The 23608-nt window shown below is 44.3% G+C and overlaps 1 protein-coding gene across 3 annotated transcripts in view; it reads left to right on the plus strand.

Annotated features, from left to right (window-relative positions):
• The window catches only part of GIPC1 (GIPC PDZ domain containing family member 1), a 98169-nt gene that overhangs the window by 53363 nt on the left and 21198 nt on the right, over window positions 1-23608 (plus strand). For all 3 annotated transcript variants that reach the window (XM_086961000.1, XM_086960980.1, XM_086960991.1), the window contains one exon: window positions 1795-2154. In XM_086961000.1, the coding sequence (XP_086817126.1) occupies window positions 1870-2154 (285 nt within the window). In that variant the 5' untranslated portion in view covers window positions 1795-1869. The remainder of the gene's footprint in view (window positions 1-1794; window positions 2155-23608) is intronic.

Genomic DNA, 23608 nt, shown 5'->3' on the forward strand with positions numbered 1-23608 from the left:
CCCTGTGACAGACTGTCCTGTGGCAGTGCACCAGTTTTCCCTTCGATGGTATGGCCCCGCTTCTATGGTATGGTTTTCGTGCTCTGGTGTCACGGAGTACCAGTGGCATGAGTCCAGGCTGAGCACTAGTGATTCAAGTCGTCGTGCAATGTTCTGATGTATTTTGCAATACACACTGCCCTGTGGTGTTTTGATGCAGCACTGTAATAGTACACATTGCACTTCCGTGTTTTTGTGATTAAGATCTCACTGTCGTGCTCTGAAAGAGCAGTTATAATCCCATCGCTCTGTAATGCTTATCTTTTAATACACATTGTGTTGTGAAACCATGGGGTATCGCTTGTAATACACCTTGCCCCGCAATGACACACAACCTTAGATAGGCATTTCTCTGCAGTGATGTAGTTTGCCTTCTAGTGCACTTTGCCTAGCAGTGCTACACATACTATGTTAATAAGAGGATAGACTTCAAGGCGCTGTGCATCGCCTATAAGGCATTTCATGGCGAGGGCTCTGTTTATTTTAAACACAAACTAACTAGATACGCTACGATTGTCCTCAGCAGGTAACCTGACAGTGCCTAAGGTCAGACGATCGCAGTGGGGCGAGGGGGGGGGGGGGGGGGGGGGAGAGAAGCTTCATATACAGCCCAATCAAACGATGGAATGCTCTACTCTTAAATTTAAAGACCAGCTCTTCCCTGTTAATCTATAGGAGGAACTTTTAAAACCTGGCTTTTCAATCTCTAGTCTCTGCTTCTTATTGCTATTAATATCTTCTGCTGTGCTACCAGCGCCAAGATGCCCTAGGGTATTCGAGCTCTTTATAAAACTCATTTTCACTTTGATTTTATTTCATACTACACAGATTGTTGTGCTTTGCTGTGGCGCACGTTCAATATTACACATTGTCCTGCTATGACCCAACCTCTGCAATATACTGCTCTGCAGCGTTGTTGTTTCTTTTGTGTGACTCGTTACCCCTCAGCGCTACACAATGCACATTGTTCTGCTATTGCCAAGCTGCAGTGTAGCTCCCATAATACCACTACCCAGCTGCGAAAGAGCCCCTACAAAACACATTGCTCTGTGATGCGGTGGTTCATCTTTTGTCTTAAGTGTTGCCCTGCAACGCTACACACTACACGTGATAATGCTGCGCCGTAGCTCCCATAACACTCACTGCCCTGCTATGCTGTCACTGCGCGTTTGTGATACAGGCTGACTTTCAGTGCTGTGACACAGCACTTGTGAAACATATCACAACGTTGTTGGTGCCACTCCTGTGATGCACATTCCCCATCGCTGTTGTGTCGCGGCGTATGGATTGAAGGTTGCTCTGTTCTGACGTGTCTTTTGTATTACACATGGCTCTGGAGCATTTCTTTGAATTATTCGCCCTTTGAGTGTACACATTCTGGCTTTCAAGTCTTTTACTTTCTTATGGTATCATACATTACTCTTGTGATTCAGAAACAACCCTCGTGAGCCCGGGAGCGTGATCAGTTTACTTTCTTTAGATGTGTATTTCTTTGTGAAATTGTCTGCATTCCTGACTCGAACAGCTTTGTTGTTTTTCCCACTAAACCCGCTTTCTTCGTACAAGTCGCGAGCGTTTCTCAATGGAAGTATTCAGCATTGTGTGCCGTGGTTCGGCATTGCTTGTAAACATGCCCCCTTCTATGCGTGGTTGATGGGAGACTGCCATTGGCTTTTTGTCTGTCCGTCAGATCTGTTTTTAAGGGTGACGCTCTATAAGGGACTGACTGACTTTGCTTGCTCTTTGTCTCCACAGATCAGCTCCACCGTGGCTCAGTCGTCGCCCTTGTCTTGGGTCCGAGACCTGGTCCCCCGGCCTCCGTCTCTCCACATGCCACTTGGACTCGGCCGCCGGAAAAAAGCGCCCCCGCTGGTGGAAAATGAGGAAGCCGAGCTGGTGCGCAGCGGAATGGCTGGAGTGGGCACAGGCCCGCTGGGAGGAGGCATGGCCACCATGCAGCCGGGGCTCCCCCCTCCACCCCCTAACCTGCGGCCGCGACTCGTCTTTCACACCCAGCTGGCCCACGGGAGTCCCACGGGCCGCATTGAGGGCTTCACCAACGTGAAGGAGCTGTATGGAAAGATTGCCGAGGCCTTCAAGATTCCCCTCTCAGAGGTGCGTATACTTTTACCACTTAGTATGGGGGGCATGGATTACACTGGGAAGGAGCACATGGTGGCAGCGGGTGTACTAGGCTACAAGAAGGCCCCTTAGGAAAGAGTGAACTGTGGTCAATGGCCAGCGCCTGCTCTGGTGAATGTACTGTGGATTATAGTAGAGATGAATTATATCTCCGGGGACTTCTGGCGTTTGCAACCCTGACAATCACCAAGCATCAAGGGTTAGACTAACGCATTTCATTTTTTCCCCCGCATCACTGCCTGAGAGGTACTGTTCCACATTAGAGTTCCTTTCTTCCGTTAGGTTGTTCGAGGCACTTGACAAGAGCTCTCAGGCTGCTACCCCCAGGAATATAGGAAGACCGAATATACCTGTATAATCTAGTACCCCGTCCACCAAAAAATAAGATAAAACTCTTGGGAGGGAAGCCATAGCAACGTTTGCCAGCTCGAAACAAACAGGAGCCAGACTTAGCTAGCACTGGGATATCGACTCATCTAAGCACCTTCTCCTGGCCTCTCACCCTCATACTGGTAAATGTAACACATAACCTGGCAGCCGATTACGACTGCCAGCAAAAACAGTTGGCAACCCCAGCACCTTTGAACGGTGCTGATATTTTCAGCCTGAATAACAAGATAGTTTTTGGCAAAATCAAATTACTCCTATCCAGATGAGCAATATTCTTGGTCAGTGTCTTGAATTTCAGTGGGAAGTTTGAAGTGAGACGTGGGCAGGGAGGAGAGATGCCAAAAGAAGTGTGAGATGGGCAAGATGATGGAGACAAATACAGAAGGCGAGAGAAGTGGAAAATGTAACAACTGACGGAGACGAGGAGAACAGAGGAGGGACTCAAACAGTGTGGTTGGAGAGAGTGAGAGACCCGAGGTAGAGAAGAGAGTAAAGGTGAGCATGAGAGATGGAGGAATGGGGAGAGGTATGAGGAAAAAGATAAAAGGATGAAGGTGATGGAGAGATGAAGCACAGAGTAAGAGTGTACAAAGGGTGAATGAAGGATTGGGAAAGGGGGCAAAGAAGGGAGACGACAGGAAGCAAGAGCGAAGAAGAAGAAAGCAGCAAAGTAGATGGCAAAGGATGAAGAAGGGAGAAAGAGTGTTAGGTTTCTGATGTGTAACAACAAAGAAAAGATGGATAGTGCCTCCCCTGCACTATTTTATTTACCTACACAGAGCTTCATATAGCACTGAGGCATCACCTTACTCACCATTTATTACCACCTTGGATTCCTGTTCAGGTTTAGGTCTTCCTCCAGAAACAGGAGTCCTTTTCCATTATCGCTCCGGCCCTTGGGCGGCCCACTGCCAGAGTCGGAACAAGACTGTCTCATTGTCATGGTTCACCTCTGCAAGTGTGTGGAGACCAAGTCCCATGCCGCACAATGACAACGGGCCATTGGACGTCTCTGAGGAATAGTCCACCTCTGTAAATTACAGGGTCTGCTACTCCGGTTGATCACTGACTGCTACTGTACGTGCTTGAATCAGGACGGAGGGGGAGTGATGGTAACATACTGTCCAAAAGCAAGCATTTTCATCAGCACAGGGCCCAGAGGTACGCACCAGGAAGAACATTTGAAGGACCGTCGCTGCCAGGGGTCCTGTGGCATGTTTAAAAATCTAAAGGCTGTTGGCCTGCACAAGCGCTTCAGGAGTGTTGCAGTGGTTTTAATGCATTTTTCAGACCATTACACAATACAGTTGATTTCTCATAATTATCTCATTACTTGAATACAACTGCTTCGTTCTACTCGCTATAAAATGTCACTCACTGTCCACTTAAGTCATTGAAATGTCATACATAAGTATAGAGAAAACATGGAAAAGTTAAAAGCAAGCTGAAAGCTTGGCATCTGTGGGTTTGCAGGGTCAGTGTTTGAACAATGGGCTCTGTAAGGACAGTGCAAGCTTGAGTGTCGTCGGGAAAGCATGCTCCTTACATAAAAGGGCAGACATGCTGTAATTCTTGCTCCACATTGACCGGTGAGGCACCTGGCAGAGTTCCAACAGTCTGCTGATCCGTTCACACACTAATTTTACTAAGAAATTCAACCTACCATTCCTCCCTCCCACCTTGCATGTCCAGGTGAAGCTTTCCCTACTTTCTCCTGCAAGGTTTCATCTTTAAAGCCGCACTCTTATTAGCATAGTCACCGGCTTCAGGCTTAAGTATCACGTTTCCGGTATCGCCTTCCAGCGTCTTTAGATGTGTGCCCCGATTACTGGACTGTAGGGCAGCCTATAAGCTCCCATAAGCTTTAGTGCACTGTGCTATTTTTAACTTCCCTTAAAACAGGCAGGGTATTGTCTTACAATTCAAAATGTTTGCTTAGGTTTGTCTTAGAGATACAAGCTTATGACAGCATTGACGAAGTATAATGAAGCCGTAGTATTGTGACTCAGTGCAGTTAACAATAAGTAGATGTAGAGGAATTCGTCTTTCTATTGTTTTCATGCAGAGTTGAAGATTCATGCTGAGAGTTACTGTGTCAGTCTTGTGACTTTCCTTTGGACTCGAATTAATTGGTTCATGTTTTGGGTTAGTTAAAATGCAACCTGGGCGTGCAGCAGTCTTTAATGATGATTGAGTTGAGGGTTTATACAGATTGGTAGCTCATGGATGTTGTAACTTCATACTGCACTGTCAAGTCATACCTGTTTAATTTCTGATGTTTTGGACTAGTAGGGAGGTACCAGCTGTTAACGTTTTGCCTTTTGTGGTGATAAGTTGATCCATTCAAAAGTGTAGCTCTCTAATGTTGTAGTATTTTACTGCACCTAAGAAGTCGTAGAGGGAAGCAGGCTTGATGGAAGGCTGACATCTCTGAACTTATTCCGATGCAGTAGCATTCCTAGAGCCACTACAAAGAGATACTCCTGAGGCTTCCTTGTGGGTACATTTGATAGTTTAAAGAGACATTTTTCTGCAAGTTTTAAGGTAATAGAATATACATTTTTCTTTTTTGTGTGTATGTATATATATACACGTGTGTGTGTGTGTGTGTCTTTATATGTTTAGAAAAAGAAAAAATTCTATTCAATTAACTTTAATTCGATACAAAGTATCATAAAAGTACATGGTAGTACAATAAAATACAGTTAAAAAAGTGTTAAACCATTATATACATCAGTATTAGCCTAAATACGGGTGTTACAATATGTCTTGATTAATCAAATTAGTCGCAGTATAGGGACATATTTTCTTTCCTTTCCTTCTTCCTTCAAATTTAAAAAATTTAAAAAGCGCTATGTAAACATTTCCTAGTGACATAATCAATTCCAGCTATATTCAGCCGGGTTATAACAATTCATATTTTTTCTCCCGCTTTTTTCCTTATAAAATACACTGCAAGCAAATACCTGCTAACGCCAAATACTAAAACCTGGCGCGTGTCTGTTAATAGAATTCTTTCTGCTTCTCTGAACCTCCGCACTCCTAGATTTATACAAAGAGGTTTAATCCACTTTATCCTTTGGGCCTTATAGGCAGGACAGAAGAACAGAACATGCGTAATGTCCTCCCTCCCACCTCCACTACACATGGTACATTTATCATCGCTGTTTTTACTCCACCTTGCAACACAACTTATTAGCAAGAGTATTCTATACCTAAATTAAAGGTATAGGGTTTTAGCTACTGGTGGATTCACTTCATTCAGGAAGGATTCATACTGAGGGTCTACTTTGAACAAAAGAAATTCTCTAGTTAGGGAACCATTTGATATATCATTAGTTCTATGTTCATTCATATAGACCCAAACAATAGCTTTTAATGTCCTTCTCGAATTAGGAGTTAATGCAGTAGGACTATTCCAAAAATTTGACAGTCCTACCCTCTCAAACCATACTCTTGTATGCGTGAACCATGTGATGCAGTTGGAGATATCCAGATCTTTTAACTCCTCTAGAGCTGCTCTATAATGAAGGAGTGCCGGTGTGGACCATAACCGTACCCTGAACATTAGTGGTCTGAGTATTGCGTGATGGTCAGTGCGCCTCGTATTAAGGTCTGTCATCATCGGGATTGTAGGGGTACGCACGGGTATCTTTAGGAGAGATCTGTAAAATATGTTTTCTTTCACCTCAAATGATTTTTTACATGTAGGGCCCCACAATTCAGCGCCATATAAGTCCGCTGCTTGTGCTTTGGCTCGGTACACCTCGAGTGCAGGTAGCACTGTTTTTGTTCTGGCGGCTATCCCCGTGCCTTTATAGTATTGGGTGACTATTCTGTATTAGGAGTAGCTTGCTTTTTTCAATTTGAGTTTTCCACTGCATTTTGGAATTGAGTGAGACACCCAAAAATTTCTATTCTATTCCCTTAAAACTTGGAGAAAAATGGTTTCAATTAACATCAAGTGTAACCATTTATATGGTGGGTCTCTGAGTGGATCTGTGGGATATATAAATTGGTAAAACAAAATATGCTCTTCCTATAGAAAATAGGTCCTAACTATAACTACCTACTGGCAGCCGCCAGTAAATAATAAATATATATTGATATTACCTACTGGCGGTCACCAGTAGGTAGCTATAGTTAGGATCATGTTTCTATTGAAAAAGCGTTTTTTGACTTGTCTACATCTTTTGCGTCGTTTGACGAATCTTCACAAAAAGATCGAGAAAGAGTGTAATTGTGAGTCTTGTTGTGCATGTAAAGTTTCTGGGTGATCTGTCAAGCGGGGGCCGAGAAAAACGGGGGTCCAAAAAGTGAGTTTCCCATGTTATTTCTTATAGACACTTTGTCTTGTCTGCAGCTCAAACCACTGAACGGAATTACACCTAATCTGGTAAAAAGCAAGCTTTTGGTCTGCAGATTGTGCTTTTTATTTGTTGTAAATCCATTCAGTAGTTTACAAGATATTAAAGAAAATTCAAATTTGTATATCTACGATCACAGATAATTTGTGGCAGAGAGTAGCGGCTGCCATTTTAGTTTATCGGGGCAGAACTTGGCATAAAGGGGTCAGGTTAGATTTGTCATGACCCCATGGGAGGAATATATGGATTTTTCAGGGACTCCATGTGTACAATATGCCCCAGAACAGGTATTTTTTTTTCATGCACAATAGTGGATTTGTCGCGACCGTCAGCCCAGTGTAGCACCAAGGGGAATATATATATCTATCCATATAGCACAGAACTATTCAGACAATGATGCTCCCACTCCCACAGTCCCGCTCAGAAACTCATTCACAGACCCACATAGAGATTCATGCACTCATTCTCTCGAAATATTGTTCGTGGATTCACGCACCCGTTGAGCACATAGCCCATGGGCATTTTCAAATGTTGACGCTAATTTGAAGACCCTCTTGTTTAGTCTCCCATAAAAAAGATTTTACTGGATATCAATTAGACGAGATTGCTTTCTTTCGGTATTCCAACTTCGGCGTCACGCAAAGATACATTTTAAAGTCTGTAGATCTTGTTCCATTATTTGCTGTTATCCCATCTGACCAGATATCTACAAAAACCCCATCTGTTGAGTTATTCATTTCATCAATAAGATATTTTCTTTTCTGGCACTGTTGGATGTATTCAAGTAATTTGCCTGGAAGTACATTTACCTAGACCTTAATGGCATTTAGTTTTCCATGTGGGTATCCTGATGAAGGTCAATAGTTCGCTGAAACACGCGTCAATACATTGAAGAACCAACATTGCATCGTTTTTATCAAACAGTATTGTGTCCCTTCATTCCACTTATGGTATTGTTTTCATGTCTTTTGTGATAAGTCTATATATATATATATATTGTGATGTTGCATTATTTTGTTTGATCACCCAAAAAAAGGGGGGAGGGGTTATATTTCCTTTCCCCATTTGTATTAAGACTGCCATTACTTCATCAATTTCATTGTGACATAGTCCCCCATTATTTTCTGTCGGATATTTTGTTTCATTGTCCCGTTACTTTATCTATGTTCATTGTTAATATATATTGAACCTCATGAATTTCGTAGCTATTTTAACCATTGTTTTGTATTCCTAAAATTGACGTTTTATACATTTACAGTGGTACTTTGAGACTAGTGCTATCATTGTAGGTTGATGGTCTGCATTGATTATGACCAAGTAGTTGTCTAGAAATTCTTTATGAACAATCTCACTCACAGACCCAGTCAGACTCATGCACTCACTCACTGACCCAGTCAGACTCATGCACTCACTCACTGACCCACTCAGACTCATGCACTCACTGACAGACTCACTCTGAGACTCATGCACTCACTGACAGACTCACTCTGACACTCATGCACACTCATGCACACTCATGCAAAACTCATGCACACTCATGCAAAACTCATGCACACTCATGCACACTCAGACCCACTCATGCACACTCATGCACACTCAGACCCACTCAGACCCACTCAGAGACTCACGCACTTAGACTCACGCACTCACTCACAGACCCAATCGGACTCATGCACTCACACACAGACCCACTTGGAGACTTATACGCCCACTCGCTCAGACTGACTCCCACACCTATTGAGGCAGTTGCAAACTCACTTAGACACTGACACCCATTCACAGACCCACTCAGACACTCATGCACCCACTCATGCACCCACTCATGCACCCACTCATGCACCCACTCATGCACCCACTCATGCACCCACTCATGCACCCACTCATGCACCCACTCATGCACCCACTCATGCACCCACTCATGCACCCACTCATGCACCCACTCAGACACCCACTCAGACAGCCACTCAGACAGCCACTCAGACAGCCACTCAGACAGCCACTCAGACAGCCACTCAGACAGCCACTCAGACAGCCACTCAGACACTCATGCACCCACTCAGCCACTCAAACCCAGTCACAGATCTACTCATGCACTCACTCACTGTCAAAGGTTACTGGTTACATTTAGGAAAGAAATGTTTTTTATACCTAAGAAATTCACTTAAAAAACTAAAAGTTATAATGACATTATAGTTAGGAAATAACATAAAAAACAGTAGAAATTCACAAAAAAACAAAAGTTACAAGGACGTTATAGTTGGGCTCAGACTTCACTCGTACAAAACCATAGAAAGTCAGCAGTTATGGTTGCCTGAGCCAACTAAAACTTATGCCCCTGCAATGCATTGCTAATGACCTCACATATTACATTACCCGTTACATGGTAAGTGACATTACTGATGACATCTTAACCACATCGCTGCTGTGCATTTTCCCCTCCTATGCTGAAAAAATTGAAAATGCCTGAGTTCATGACGAGCTCAGCTCGTCATCAGCACAGCTCCACTGTGCCTCATGACGAGCTGAGCTCGTCATGAGCATGGAAGGGGTTAAATGACATCACTGATGACATCATCCACAGAACCACTCACACCCGTCTATAACTTCTCAAACACCCACTCGCACATCTACTTACATACTCCTTCACAGACATTTACAGTACTCACACAACCACTCACTCATCCATAGTCATTCTCACACCCACTTGCTCACTCACTAATACAGCCACTCATGCAACCACTCACTCACCCATACAGCCATTCGTACTGCCAGTCACTCTCCCATACAGCTACTCAAACACACACACATACACCCACATTTACCTATACACTCACCCATACAGCCTCTCAGCATAGCTACTCACTCATCCAAGTATTCACTCACACAAACACCTACATTCCCATTCACACATCCATACAAGCACTCACACAACCACTCACGGATCCATACAGCCATTCACACAGATAACTCACTCTCCAATACACAGACCAACTCACTTAATCAAACACCCACTCACATTCACCCACACACCCAACCATAGACCAACTCAGCCACTCACTCCCCCATACAGCCACCTGCACACCCAGTTGCTCACCAGTACAGCTACCCACTTAGCTACTCACACACCCATGTATACACTCGTAGAGCCATTCACACACCCAGACACGCACTAAGACACACAATCATACATGGATACATACAGTCACCCAGCCAATCACATAATCGGTGTTAAAAAATGGAATCACTCATTAGTAGTACAGAAAGTATGCTAATTTAACTTTTGCGATACCTTAGTACATATGTTTAACTCTCAAACCATTAGAAAACCTTCACAATCACTGGATGATGTCATTTGAGATGTCAACAGTGATGGCACCTTCTTTTTTTATTTTTCTTCTTATCACAGTGCTTCCTAACTCAATTTTTGTCTTTCTAGAGTGCTGTGAATAACAGGTGGGAGGCAACCTCCTCTGCTTGGCACCTGCCATAAAAAAGATTATGAACCATGTCTTTCTTTATTACGTTAAACTGAAATAAACCAACATTGGGTGCAAAGTTAAGCATATTGGTCCAAAAAGAGACCTATGATGAACTCGAGTTCCCCTTTGTTTTGAAGGATGCAGAACAGAGCCCTCCCCTTCTGATCCAGGTTTGCAGGACCTGTGCACAAAATATGGCGAGCTCTGCTCATCAATGCAAAGTAGTTTATTGGTATGGCAGGCCTGACCACTGTCATCAAAGTGAGCGTGCGGGGTGCATACGTGGTACATGAGTCACAATTCACTATGCTGCTGTCAGGCCGTTTCCTGTAAAATGTTGCACTTGCTGTTTTTTGTGCTTTCTTGGTAGCGTGTAGAAACAAAGTAGACGGTCTTCTGTCCATATCCAGCATTGCCCACCCCTGAGTCCCAACGCATATGCATGCAGAGTTGTAAAGCCAGAGTCACCAGTCCATCTTTCCTTTCATAGGGAGTCCCACTTACCTGTACTAAAATGTCTCCTCCCCCTCCACATTCGCTGTCGAGACTGTTATTTGGACCTACCTCCTCCATTAGTGCATTCTGTCTTGACCTCTTCGTTCCTGCTGAAATAGAAGTGGATGTATGTTGACATGAAGTCCTAGCAGAGAGGGGTAGAAGTTGGTGAGTTTGTTCTCGAGCAATGCCAGATAGTGTAATAAGTTGTCTGTGCCTGCTGACAGAACAGCATTGGATTTTGTAGATCGATGGACGGCAATATTGTGGGGGCTAGGAGCTACAGTGCTCGATGAGGGCCCCTCTGGCATGGAGGCTGGGGGCAGATGGCAGTTTTGTTTGTGCCCAGTGAAAGGGTTGGTGTTAGTTAATCATTTATAAAAAAAAAAAAAATCTTTCTGGTGTGCTTGGGCTTATTACATCATAATCATAATTTGGTGGCCAAAACCAAACCAATTACATTCTCTCCAGGAAACTCGGGAAGGCACCCTTTTCAAAATACGAAATGTCGAGCAATTGAATGCCAAGTACGGCACCTTTTTTAATAACGTAGCATAACTCTTTGGTATGATTACGCGAGAGGCGACCTGTGGTGAAACCTGAACGATAGATAACTCGTGCCAGTTTGGCTCTGAAACTTTTAAAGTCTATTTTGCAGATGTTTCCTATTTATATCCTAATCCTGTTTCTGCCTGTAATGGTGGGGTCCCATGATCTCATCTGATTTGAGAAGTATTGCCATCGTATTGGGGGAAGTTTCGCTATAAACGCATCAGTGAATGCACCTGTAATGGGCTACAGGTAATGACGTGTTCAAATTCAGAGGCCAGCTTTGCCCCAGTGGCCAGTATGAATGTTTGCGGAACGACTCTCTTTAATGCGACTGTTGGGGAAACAGTCACTTATTTGGGAATGGCTGTTCTATCCTCATGTCGGCGATTAGAGAATTCTTTTACCTTCATGTGATTATCTGAAGGAGTGTTTTAACCATGCGCGAATGTATATAACTTAGCATAACATGTGTATTTGTAAAGCGCACGTTCACCCGTAGGTATCTTGGCACTGAATAACAGAGGTTTATTGTTACCCAACTCAACGGTTCTCATATGCACGATGAATAATAATTCGCACCTTTTATGAATGCTTTGTAATTGACCACTTTGGCCATGCCTGAATGTTGGGGAAATGATTATTCTAGACATGTGCGCAGTGCATGCCTGATTACTAATCTAACCATTCTTAATTGCTTGGTAAATGACGTTTCCAGTCCCGTATTAGTGATTGGTAAATGGCTATTCTAGGCATGCATATAATGAATGCATTTGTGCAGCCACGTGTGAATGCTTAGTCAGCGCCTATTCCAGCGTTATCTGCATGTCTGCACGCGAGTATTCCAAGCATGTTTCAGGGCTTGTTAGCTGACTATTCTGTTCATGTGCTAGTGCCTGTTGAATGACTGTTGAAGCCATGTTTGAATGTTTGGCGAATGAATGTCGGTGGCCAACTAAGCTAGCCATGTCTGAATACCTGAGAAGGAGTATTGTAATCAGGTGTGAAGAATGACTATTCTACCCATGTGGATGGACGGTGAATCACTGTATCAATGGCCTGTCTAGCCATGTGATACTGTTGGAAAGTGGAGTAGAGTAAGGGAGAATTTGCACTCCTGCTCATCAAGATTTTCCCTTTATTTGAATAACTTGGTGAATCAAATTTAAACCTATTTGCGTGCTATGCTTGACATATGCCTGCCTAGCATGTACTACTATTCATTATTGTGGCCAGGTTTTCATCACCTGGACTCAAGCATGCACTGTTATATTGATATACTTAATTTAACAACCGATCAAATATGTTTGCGTGAGCTGTTCAGCAGTATTTATTTTCATACGCTTCATGTGCATCGTAATCCTTTCATAATCTTTTCATTTTTCATTTGAAGTAAAAAAACAGTTACAAAACAATCACTGTTTTTAACAATCATTGTATAAATGCCTTTGAGTCTTCGCCCTTCGCCCAATGCATTTCGGGACGGATTGTCCCTTCGTCAGGGGCAAAACCTGTTAATAAAACACAATATCAACGTTCCATGCTCATCTGAGGCAAAATACACAGCAATTTAAGAGTTTGTTTATTATGCACTACCACCAAATAAATAAAGTGAGTGCTTAAAGGTCAAAACACCATTCACGATTTCATAACCATAATGTATGCTTTCCCTCATTAACAGAGATAGAATAAACATATTACAGCCATAATGCTTTGTCCCAGTCGAGTCAGTCATATGGTACCAGTACCAGACCAGAAATCTGAAAAGCCTTCACCACACCAAATGTGTCGCACATACTCCATAAGGTGAAAAAGTTCTCACTCACGATTTGTCACTGCTAAACCAACATCGTGGCGGTGCCGCCAAATTCGTTGTTACCTATATAATTTGTAAAATATGCCCAAGATTGTTATCTATGGAGAAAGGTAAAAACCTTTAGACCGACCGAATGGTCTGTTAGGATCATACCTGCTTCCCAAATATTACGAGCTTAAATCTCCTCGCTCGAGTGGTCTCGAAAGAATCTGTAACAATACAGAAGCCTTGGTTACTCAAAAAGCCCTCTACTATTCTTAACGCAATGTACTATCACTATAAAACCCCATAGCGTGTGGACGCTCTTCTTACTGCAGCACAATTCTCCATAGATAACAATCTTAGGCATATTTTACAAGCACGCACTATCTGGCTTGTGACAGACTGGCTATTAAAAATAGAAATATATATGCGTGTTCACCTTCACACCTATATTGATATGTGTGTCCTTTTAGAACTTAATAACTTCCACTCAGAAACAATGCTGATACACCGCACTATGGATAATTCGCATTTACTGAATGTGGGATGATTCACAGATAGAGCGGACTACGTCACTTCACTACATTGCAGGCATGTAATCAGCTTTTATGACTTATGATCCTCTCTTTCTTCACAGGTTTTTTGCCTTTTATTGTAACCACATCTGGGTTACAATTATCTTTACCCACTTAGCAAATGGCTAGTTTGGGTCCTAAAAGGATTGCAGGTATGGCAGGGTGTTAGTGTACCCTGACCACCCAACTCCTTTTAATAATTTTTGGTCCTGAAGAAAAACCGGTAACTCCCCTTGTTGGTTTGAAACATGTAGACCTAACACATACCACAGATACATTTGGTCCTAATTAAGCCTTCATTGTATCAACATACACTGTTTTTAACATTGTCCAGTAGTCTTAGAATAAATAATCTTTGGATAAGTCATACCAGGACAATTTTTAACTCACTGACTATTTTTCTTTTTTCACATTCATCACTCACATACCCGCTCCACTGTATCTCAGGTGTCGCAGCACACCTTGATGGCACTCGGCTGTCAAGGTGGCCCCGATGATGAAGCATGTCACCGACCAGGTCGGTGAGTGAGGGGTTCCTTAAAAACAAAGAAGGACTTCTTCTTTTTCTACATTAGAGTCTCATCCCACCGATATTGGTTTTCTAGCCTTATCTTTGGTGGTACTCCTTATTTTGTTATATAATATTTTACAAATCTCCAGGACCAGGCCACTGGTGCTTTTTCCTTTTTAGGTCGAGCAGACCTAAAAAGCATGCAAAGCATGCTTTGTCTGCTCGACATCTTTTGTTGGCGTGTTCGGGGAAATGTGAGACCGCGATCGCCCACGCGCCTCGCTGTCTAAGATTCCTCCTCGAGGGCGCGCACGTCGCCGTGCACATCCCCTGCCTGCCATTCACTCTCAATCACACACAGCCACACTCACGCATGTGCGCACACACACATACACCCACGCAGGCACAATGCATACACACACACACGAGCGCCCATGAATGCACGCACAGAGACACCCCCGCACACATACATACACGAGCACTGAGGCCCCCCCAGCCCTTTGGAACTTACCGGGCCAATCTCGGGGGACTCCACTTGCAGCACACTCCTTTCACGGGGCTCCCACTTGGTCAAGGGAGCCCCGCAACACTTCCGCAACCTCCTGCTGGCGGCCCCGGGGCTCTCCACCGCTCACAGGAGCCCCGGGCCGCAAGACGGATTTACACCTCCTCTTCCGGTCCGAACGCGGCCACGCCCCCGTCACAAGGCGACCTTGCCTGACTTCCGGTGCGGCAGCGGCGGGATTCACTGCTGGTTTTTAAAGCACTGAAGAATTAACTAATGTCCGCAGCGCAGTATTGTACAATGAAAACCAGCACATATCTTCAGTGACGCCTTGTTGTCAACTTGTTTTAATATGTGATCGATAAAGTGAGCTCAAACAGCTTGGGTGTAGTTTCCTCTTGTCCATCTACTTGTGGGCGGAGTGTGAAAGAATGTTTATTTCCTGGCAGGCTGTAGGCGCATCTATCGCTGCTCCGTCCCTCAGAGCCCCCTGGGTTCCTAATGTAGTAATCTTCCTCCCGGGCCTTCTGAGACAGACACCTGTGCCCTGTACCCCGACTCGAAGGCCGGTTATAACTCTCAACCAGTTGCCTGCTCCTGACTGGCCTCAGTTGGCCACTGAGGCTATGCAGTAAATGCCTGCTGCTTACTCGGAAATTTGTGAACGCCATGTTAGATGCGTCAACCATCTAGATGGCTCAATGAGTTATCTGCTGTAACCTACACGTCACGGATTCGTATCCGGCAAGGCCATCTCAGCCGTATATCCTTCCGATGCCAGTAAACGGAGTACCTTAAACATGGGTGATACTAGGCAGATCTGGTGTTCACAGTGCTGAGATACAAAAAAGATGTGAGGTGCTAAATAAAAGCAGGTTATTCTTTTTATCCTCACAGACAACGCTTTTCTAAACCCTCTGCCTTTACCACCTAAACCTATAAAACATTCTAAAAGTTGCAGGCGCATGGTGGGAATTCTCTGCATGGGAGAGGAGTTGACATTCAGTAGCTCGCACGTAAATTATTTAAGCAGGACATCACTTCCGGGCTTGAAGGTAGAAAGAGGTCCATAAGCCCGGCTGTCACTGGAATAAATAAATATTAATTGAGATGAAAACTGCCCATAGTTGAGCATAAAACCGGGCAACTCCGTGGCACGCAAAATTAAATATTAAAAGCTACCAGGGGCTTGGATTGCAGTATGAGCATTGTTTTAATTACTTCTGAATAATGGCCTTTTGAAAATTACCCATTAAAGGAGCAGGTGTGTGAAATATGTAGAATAAGTCTCGCTTTAATGCCACATGGCTCCCTTTAATGAGCACACTGCACTGGTATTCATATATCACAAAATGACTGCATGCACCTTTTCGTGAGAGCACATTACTAATCACAATAACCAATGGACTAACCATTGACCTTGGGTTCCGGAGTAGCGCTCTACTTGCCGTAAAGTGCTTCAACGTCTTGTATGGGCTAGTTAGCGCTTTATAAATCCAGTAACATTTACATGAAAAGTCTCGCTTTTACGTGAGTTTTACCTATTGGCATTGTAAATGACAATGACTTTTATTTATGTTTTTGTTTTAAAATGTAAATAAAAGGCATGGTTATTTACAATGCCAATATCTTAAAATCGCGTAAATGCGAGGCCTATTTGCAATGCAATAGGTCTCGCATTTGCGAGAGTTTAAGCTATTGGCTTTCTAAATAACAATACTTTTTATTTATTGGTTGTAAAAATAAAGACATAAATAAAAGACATTGTCATTTATAATGCCAATAGCTGAAACTCTTGCAAATGCGAGACCTATTGCATTGCAAATGCTTGTTATTTCTATTTTTAAATCAAAGGCACTTTTCTGCTATGCTGTTACATTGCCGCACCATCCTTCATTAGTAAGTATCCACTACCTGGATGATGAGATTGTCCACTGCACTTATCCGTGCCTACGTTGCACTTCAGCACGCTTACTTGGAAAGACCCGTCCTCAGACGTGCCCATGTATCATTATAATTATTTCTTAGAAACGGCTTCCATCCATACCATCATTACCCCTACTCTTCCCACGCTTGGCCTGCCATTTGACACAAGGCCGCTTTTCACTCACAGCCCTGATGAGTCATTACCCGCACACGGTGTGACGAAACACGTGTCGGCTTTTTGCTCTTGTTTGTACTGATTTATGCGGAACTATTACATTTCTTGCATTCCACACTGATGGTTTGTGAAATCATTTCTTGAAGGCTTACTATATTTTGGTTCTCACCTGAGAACTACATGAGAATTTCGTGTGCACAGGAACCTCGTTGCTTTTCATTAGTAAGTATGTATGCCTCTTGAAAGGTTACTGCAGACCCACATCTCTGCTTGGAAGGGCGCGCGTCTTCTTCCTAAATGTGACTCGAGAAAGCTCAGTGAGTTGGAGGGCTCGGTGGGGGATTATGTGTAACCAAGTTGTCACAATTTTGCGTCTTGCTGGGACTTGATCAGCACCGATTCTTACTAGGTTAGTACATTGTTGACCATTGTGGTGAGCAATTATAACGCACGGTGTTTGCAGTGCTACGAATCCGCATGGAAGGAATTGCTATTAAAAATTGGATTAGAAGTGAGTTTCTCGCAATGCTAGAAGTATTCTACAATTCCGGGTACCAGAATGGTACATAGCTTAAATCTACCTGCACACTTGCTTGTGTCTACTGAGACTGAAGTGTAAGTGTGTTTATTCAGTCTCCTCAGTGGCTCGCAGGCTTCTTGTTTATTACCCACTGGGCCAGAGAGACGATCCTGGTGGCCAGCTTTCTCTAAACCATTGACACAGGAAAATCCTCTGGCTGAGGCCCACTCCGTTACCGTTACTCCGTTACAAAAGTGCCATGAAAGTGTAAAATCGCCACACAACCACAACCGTACTTCTTTCTCAATAGAAATGAAGGGGTTAGCATGGCTGAACATTAGAGGTGTATTTACAGTCGTTTTGCAGTAAATCATAAAGTAAAAAGCACCTAGAGAAGAAGTGAGAAAGTTCACCTGGGTAAGGTTCTATTGTTTTACATATTAATATACATTCGACCTTCGTTTAGTCCTCATCAACTCTCTTTTGTAGATAAATGAACCCTCAGGTTGCAAATAATACTCGCAAACTTCAGTTTTTCATTACGTGCAAACCAACTGTAAGTCGGCCCCTAATGGAAACTCCTTTCGCAGCAATAACTTGGGGAAAATGTTGTCCCGTTCCTTAATACAAACCTTCTTCAGATTGGAATTTCTTTAATAAACTATTTTACTGTCTTTTTTCAAGTAAGAACATATCATTAGTAAACAGTGGCTTGATTAGGACACATCAATATTAGTCACTTAAATGTACACACTTCACCCCCCATTTCCATGTCACATCTTGTTCATCAGTAATTTCAAACGCCCACACAAGCACAAGTTACGCCATAAAAGCTCCCCAAACGTGCTGTGTATTTGCATGGACAGCCTCTGGATTTGTAAAGTGGTAGTTGCAGTGCTCTTCAATAATTCAACTGCACTTTCCGTTTGCAAGACTATGTTCCTCTGTAGATCGTCACCTTTGTCCAATGTCTTTTCAGCTCAGTGATGTTTGAGAGCATTGGTTTACACACACCTCTTTCTTTAAGTTCTGCTACAACTCGGCAGTGGGGCTTTAATGCGGCCGTTCCAAAATCCTGACTTTCTTATTCAGCTACTCAGTTGTAACTGTTTTGTTTTCGACAATTGTTCTGTTGCGTGCTTAATTTTCGTTGAAGCTTTATTTTACTGCCAGATAGTCTCATGTTTTCCGATAGAATATGCTGGTATAGAGAGAAATGAATGGTGGACGTTGTGATTATGAGGTGCCCAGCTCCTGTGCCTGCAAAGCAGGCCCAAATCACCATCACTGCCATGATACAGTTTGTATGAGGTTCCTGTAATGATATGCAGTGTTCGTTTCCTGCCAAATATATTGTATTGTTCTGCATCATAGCAAAACTACTTCACTTTAGTCTCATCTGTCCAGAGGAGAGTCTAGTAGTTAGAAGTCAGGTTTTGCTTTGCAAACATACGCCATGCAGCAGTTTTCTTTTTGGGGAGAAGTGGTTTTCTTCTGGCCACCCTTCCAAGAAAGCTGTACTTGTTCAGCCTTTTAATTTGTTTCATATATTTACTACTTTAACATTTTTAAACATGCCCCAATAGATGTGAATGCTTGCTCAATTCAGCATTGTGTTATACGCATGGAAGAACACAAACCTATTTTGACTGGTACTTGTGTCCCCCGTCTATTTTAAGTTTTTTTAAAATTATTGATTGACCTCAGATGGGTCTCTAAAATTGACCTTTAGTCCGGGATTTTTGTCCTGAATTTGGACTTCGTACTAAATTTGTACAGGCACTGCCCAGAATTTTCCTTTATGCCAGGTGGTCACCTTAATTGAATTTATGGTTGAGTTCTTATGGTGTGTCACTGTTTTTGGACTCTTTCGCTAAACCTGAAAAAGGCCAGTCTCCTTACAGGATGGCTGTCCATTATATATTGAGCACTGGGCAGGGCCAATGGTCTTGTCAACCAGAACCAGTATATCTTAAGATAGATTGCTTTCACTTCTTAGAGTTAGTTAGACCTATGTCATCGTCTGCCTGAAAAACGCACAGCGTTCAAAACCTTTGACTTTTGGGCACACCTAATCCATTTCTTGGCCCATCTGTGCCTCTTCGTGGCCCTCCCAGATTCAGAATCCCAGAGCCACGCCTACTTGCATTACGTTTTTTTCAATACAGTAATTCCCAGAGTATTACAGAATTTTCTATGCAGGAAACTGTCTTGCAAATGATATTACTTTTTCAAGGTCAGCAATTTAGCCACAATGGTACCTCTTGTTGTTATAAACTGTCTAATCAGCATTTTCCAAATTGTAAAATTATCAACTGTAATGTATACTGTGTTGATGGAGCTCTGCATATTCTAGGATGTAGATTTAGACATCTTTGCAATCTTTGGGAGCATATACAGTCCGATGTTGGGGTGTATTTACTGGGAAGACCATTCTTGGCTAGATTTGCAACCCTCTTGAACTCTCTCTTTCTTTGCAAATAACCGTTGCTACTGTGAAAATATCGGTTTAATATTGTCTAGAAATGGCTTTACAACCTAACCCAGACTGAGGGGCAGCAATAGTTCTTTCTCCAAGACAGTTACTAATATCTTTTGACCTGGAAATAATAGGTTTGCTCGAACCTGAAGACTCCAGACCAGTTACTGATTTTATATATAAGTGTAGCACCTCTGATGATGAAAAAAATAAATAATTAAGAACTTGTTTGGCAGCACCTGATTTTAATTACGCTCTTAAATGTTGTGAAGCTACCGGATGCACTTTGTCACACAGGCCTTTGCATCATGACTGTTTTATTTCCTTAAAATTAAAGATCAAAGTGAACGTGTTATTCGTCACATGAGATTTGTACTTGGTGAGTACTAGATGAAGGAGGTAAGATATTTTAAGCATGGCCACTGTATTTATCCAACAAGGCACGGCCAAATTATTCTGCAAGAAAAAAAAAGTATACAGTGTAATAAGGCAAGTTTTTTATTAGTATCGCTTCATTTTTAGGTCTCGCTCTGGCGATTACAGCGCGAAGCGCTGTCTCATCGCAAAACCTATAGTCGTCGGCTATGCTTTCAAGGAGACAGGAGATGGGCACGCGCAGCATGCCGGAATCGGATCAGGTTGTGCGCGTGAACACGCGCTCCGATTCTGGCATGCTGTTCACTGTCACAATGATCAGGACGCACGCACGCACACGTGCACAGACTGACTGACAGACAGACAGACACGCGCGCACACACACGCACACATCCCCCCACCCCCCCCACTCTACCCACTCTCCCACTCACCTGGCTCTTTCCGCGTGTCCCTCTCTCTCCCTCGGCAGCGGCTCAGTCTCGGCAGCAGGCGGGGCTGCACCCCTATCTCTAAAACACAAGCCGTTCCTAACGTGCGCATCTAGCCTGCCTTGACTTTGTAGTCCTTCCTCTATACCATTGACTTTATCCTTAGAGTAGTTTTGTGGTGTAGACCGAGAGCCAGCCTGCTTCTACCACGCCATGAGCACGTCAGCCTCTTTCACCTTCACTTTACTCTAGGTCCGGGGGCCGTAGCTCAATACGCCAACCGGCACAGCGAACTGCCGCTTGCCTGCCTAAGCCTCAAATGTATTGGTACCCTCTCAACAGGCGTGGTTCTGAATGGGACGTAACATGGAAGCCCCCACTCCGCACCTACCGTTCTGCAGGACGGGTGCTCCTCCCATGCTCACGTGCACGTAGCCGCTGTCGCGTCTCAGAGAGGTCCAGGCAGAGCTTAGGCCACGCCTTCGGAGTCACGGTGCCCCGCCCCGGGAAGTCAACGAAGATGAGTGCCCGACTGTTCGTGCAAAGCGACTGCTTCCAGGTGCTGAGGTGAGCATGTATGACGTCACGGCTGTCCGTAGTGATGTCATTTGTTGCCCTGGCCACAGAGTTTTTCTAATGCGCATTTTGTGCATTCTTGTAGGAAGGCTGAAGGTGAAGCCTGGCTGTCCTGTAAGATCCCAGGTAAAGCTCCCAGTCGCCTGTCTTCTGTTTCACTTGTTTCATTTGTAGTCTGTTTACAAAGCCTCTCGTAGAAGGCACCCTACAGTTGCAGACTATACAATAAGATTCGGTCTTGGATGAGAATTTTTTTGGGGGGGCCGGATGAGGTGGGGCTAAATATAGTATATTGTATGTCAATTTTCCGACAGCGTTTAGTTTCCTATATAGCTTATTGTGTGAGCTAAATTTTGTGGTTGAAGCAATTGCTGCTCTTCGGCAGGAAAATAATTCCCATCTGTTCTTTTTCCTGCTCATTGCTACCTTGTAACTTGTGTTTTTGGGGAAGATAGTGAAGTAAAGTATTTTTGTTGCACCCTTGCCTCCAAACTTGCAACAGTATTTTAAAAAAAATTGTAATGTTTGGTTGTTTTTTTTTGCAAAGGAGGATACTCGTTTTTAGTTTCTTTTTCCCTCGTGATCTTTTGTTGTGATAAGTTGCTGTATACATTTTCACTGTGGCTTCTCTAAGATGAAATAAGTCAGATGTACATGCATGGAAGTACCCAATGTTAAAAAAATTAATATATATATAATCCTACCATTACTATTGTGACAAAATTGTTTTTTTTGAGAGCCTCAACAGAGAGGCAGAAAGACTGTCCGGCTTGGTATGGTGTTTTGCTATGCTTTTAAAGACTTTTCAAACATTGTAGAAGTTTGCTTAAGCACCCAGCGTTGCTATGAGCTTGAAGTTCATTTTTTAGTGCATTTCCATAAACTTGCATCATAATTTCTCATTGAGCTATTTTACATTATTAGGATTGAACCTAACAAGTTATGCACCCTCACACACGCTGCACCCTCACACACTGCACTCTCACACACCTCACCCTCACACACACTGCACCCACACACACTGCACCCTCACACACTGCCCCGTCACACACTGCCCCGTCACACACTGCCCCGTCACACACTGCCCCGTCACACACTGCCCCGTCACACACTGCCCCGTCACACACTGCCCCGTCACACGCTGCCCCCTCACACGCTACCCCCTCACACGCTGCCCCTTCCCACGCTGCCCCTTCCCACGCTGCCCCCTCCCACGCTGCCCCCTCCCACGCTGCCCCCTCCCACGCTGCCCCCTCCCACGCTGCCCCCTCCCACACTGCCCCCTCCCACGCTGCCCCCTCCCACGCTGCCCCCTCCCACGCTGCCCCCTCCCACGCTGCCCCCTCCCACGCTGCCCCCTCCCACGCTGCCCCCTCCCACGCTGCCCCCTCCCACGCTGCACCCTCCCACGCTGCACCCTCCCACGCACTGCACCCTCCCACGCACTGCACCCTCCCACGCACTGCACCCTCACACACACTGCACACTCACACAGCCACTGCACCCTCACACACACTGCACCCTCACACACACTGCACCCTCACAAACACTGCACCCTCACAAACACTGCACCCTCACAAACACTGCACCCTCACACACACTGCACCCTCACACACACCGCACCCTCACACACACCGCACCCTCACACCCACCGCACCCTCACACCCACCGCACCCTCACACCCACTGCATCCTCACACCCACTGCATCCTCACACCCACTGCACCCTCACACCCACTGCACCCTCACACCCACTGCACCCTCACACCCACTGCACCCTCACACCCACTGCACCCTCACACCCACTGCACCCTCACACCCACTGCACCCTCACACCCACTGCACCCTCACACACACTGCACCCTCACACACACTGCACCCTCACACACTCTGCACCCTCACACACTCTGCACCCTCACACACACTGCACCCACACACTCTGCACCCTCACACACTCTGCAATGGAACATACACTCCAAATACCTCTCAGTGCCACATAATTACACACCACATAATTACACTTCACTGAATGCAACACACATTCCACACAATACCACTCCGTGCCACATAATCATATGCTACATAATTATACTGCGCTCAACGCAACATACACTCCAAATACCACTCAGTGCCACATAATTACACGCCGCATAATTACACTGCATTCAATGCAAAATACACTCCCAATACCACTCAATGCCACATAATTACACGCCGCATAATTACACTGCACTCCATGCAACATACACTCCAAATACCACTTAGTGCCACATAATTACA

The sequence above is a fragment of the Lissotriton vulgaris genome, chromosome 1_1 (genome assembly GCF_964263255.1).
Source record: "Lissotriton vulgaris chromosome 1_1, aLisVul1.2, whole genome shotgun sequence".
NCBI lineage: Eukaryota > Metazoa > Chordata > Amphibia > Caudata > Salamandridae > Lissotriton > Lissotriton vulgaris.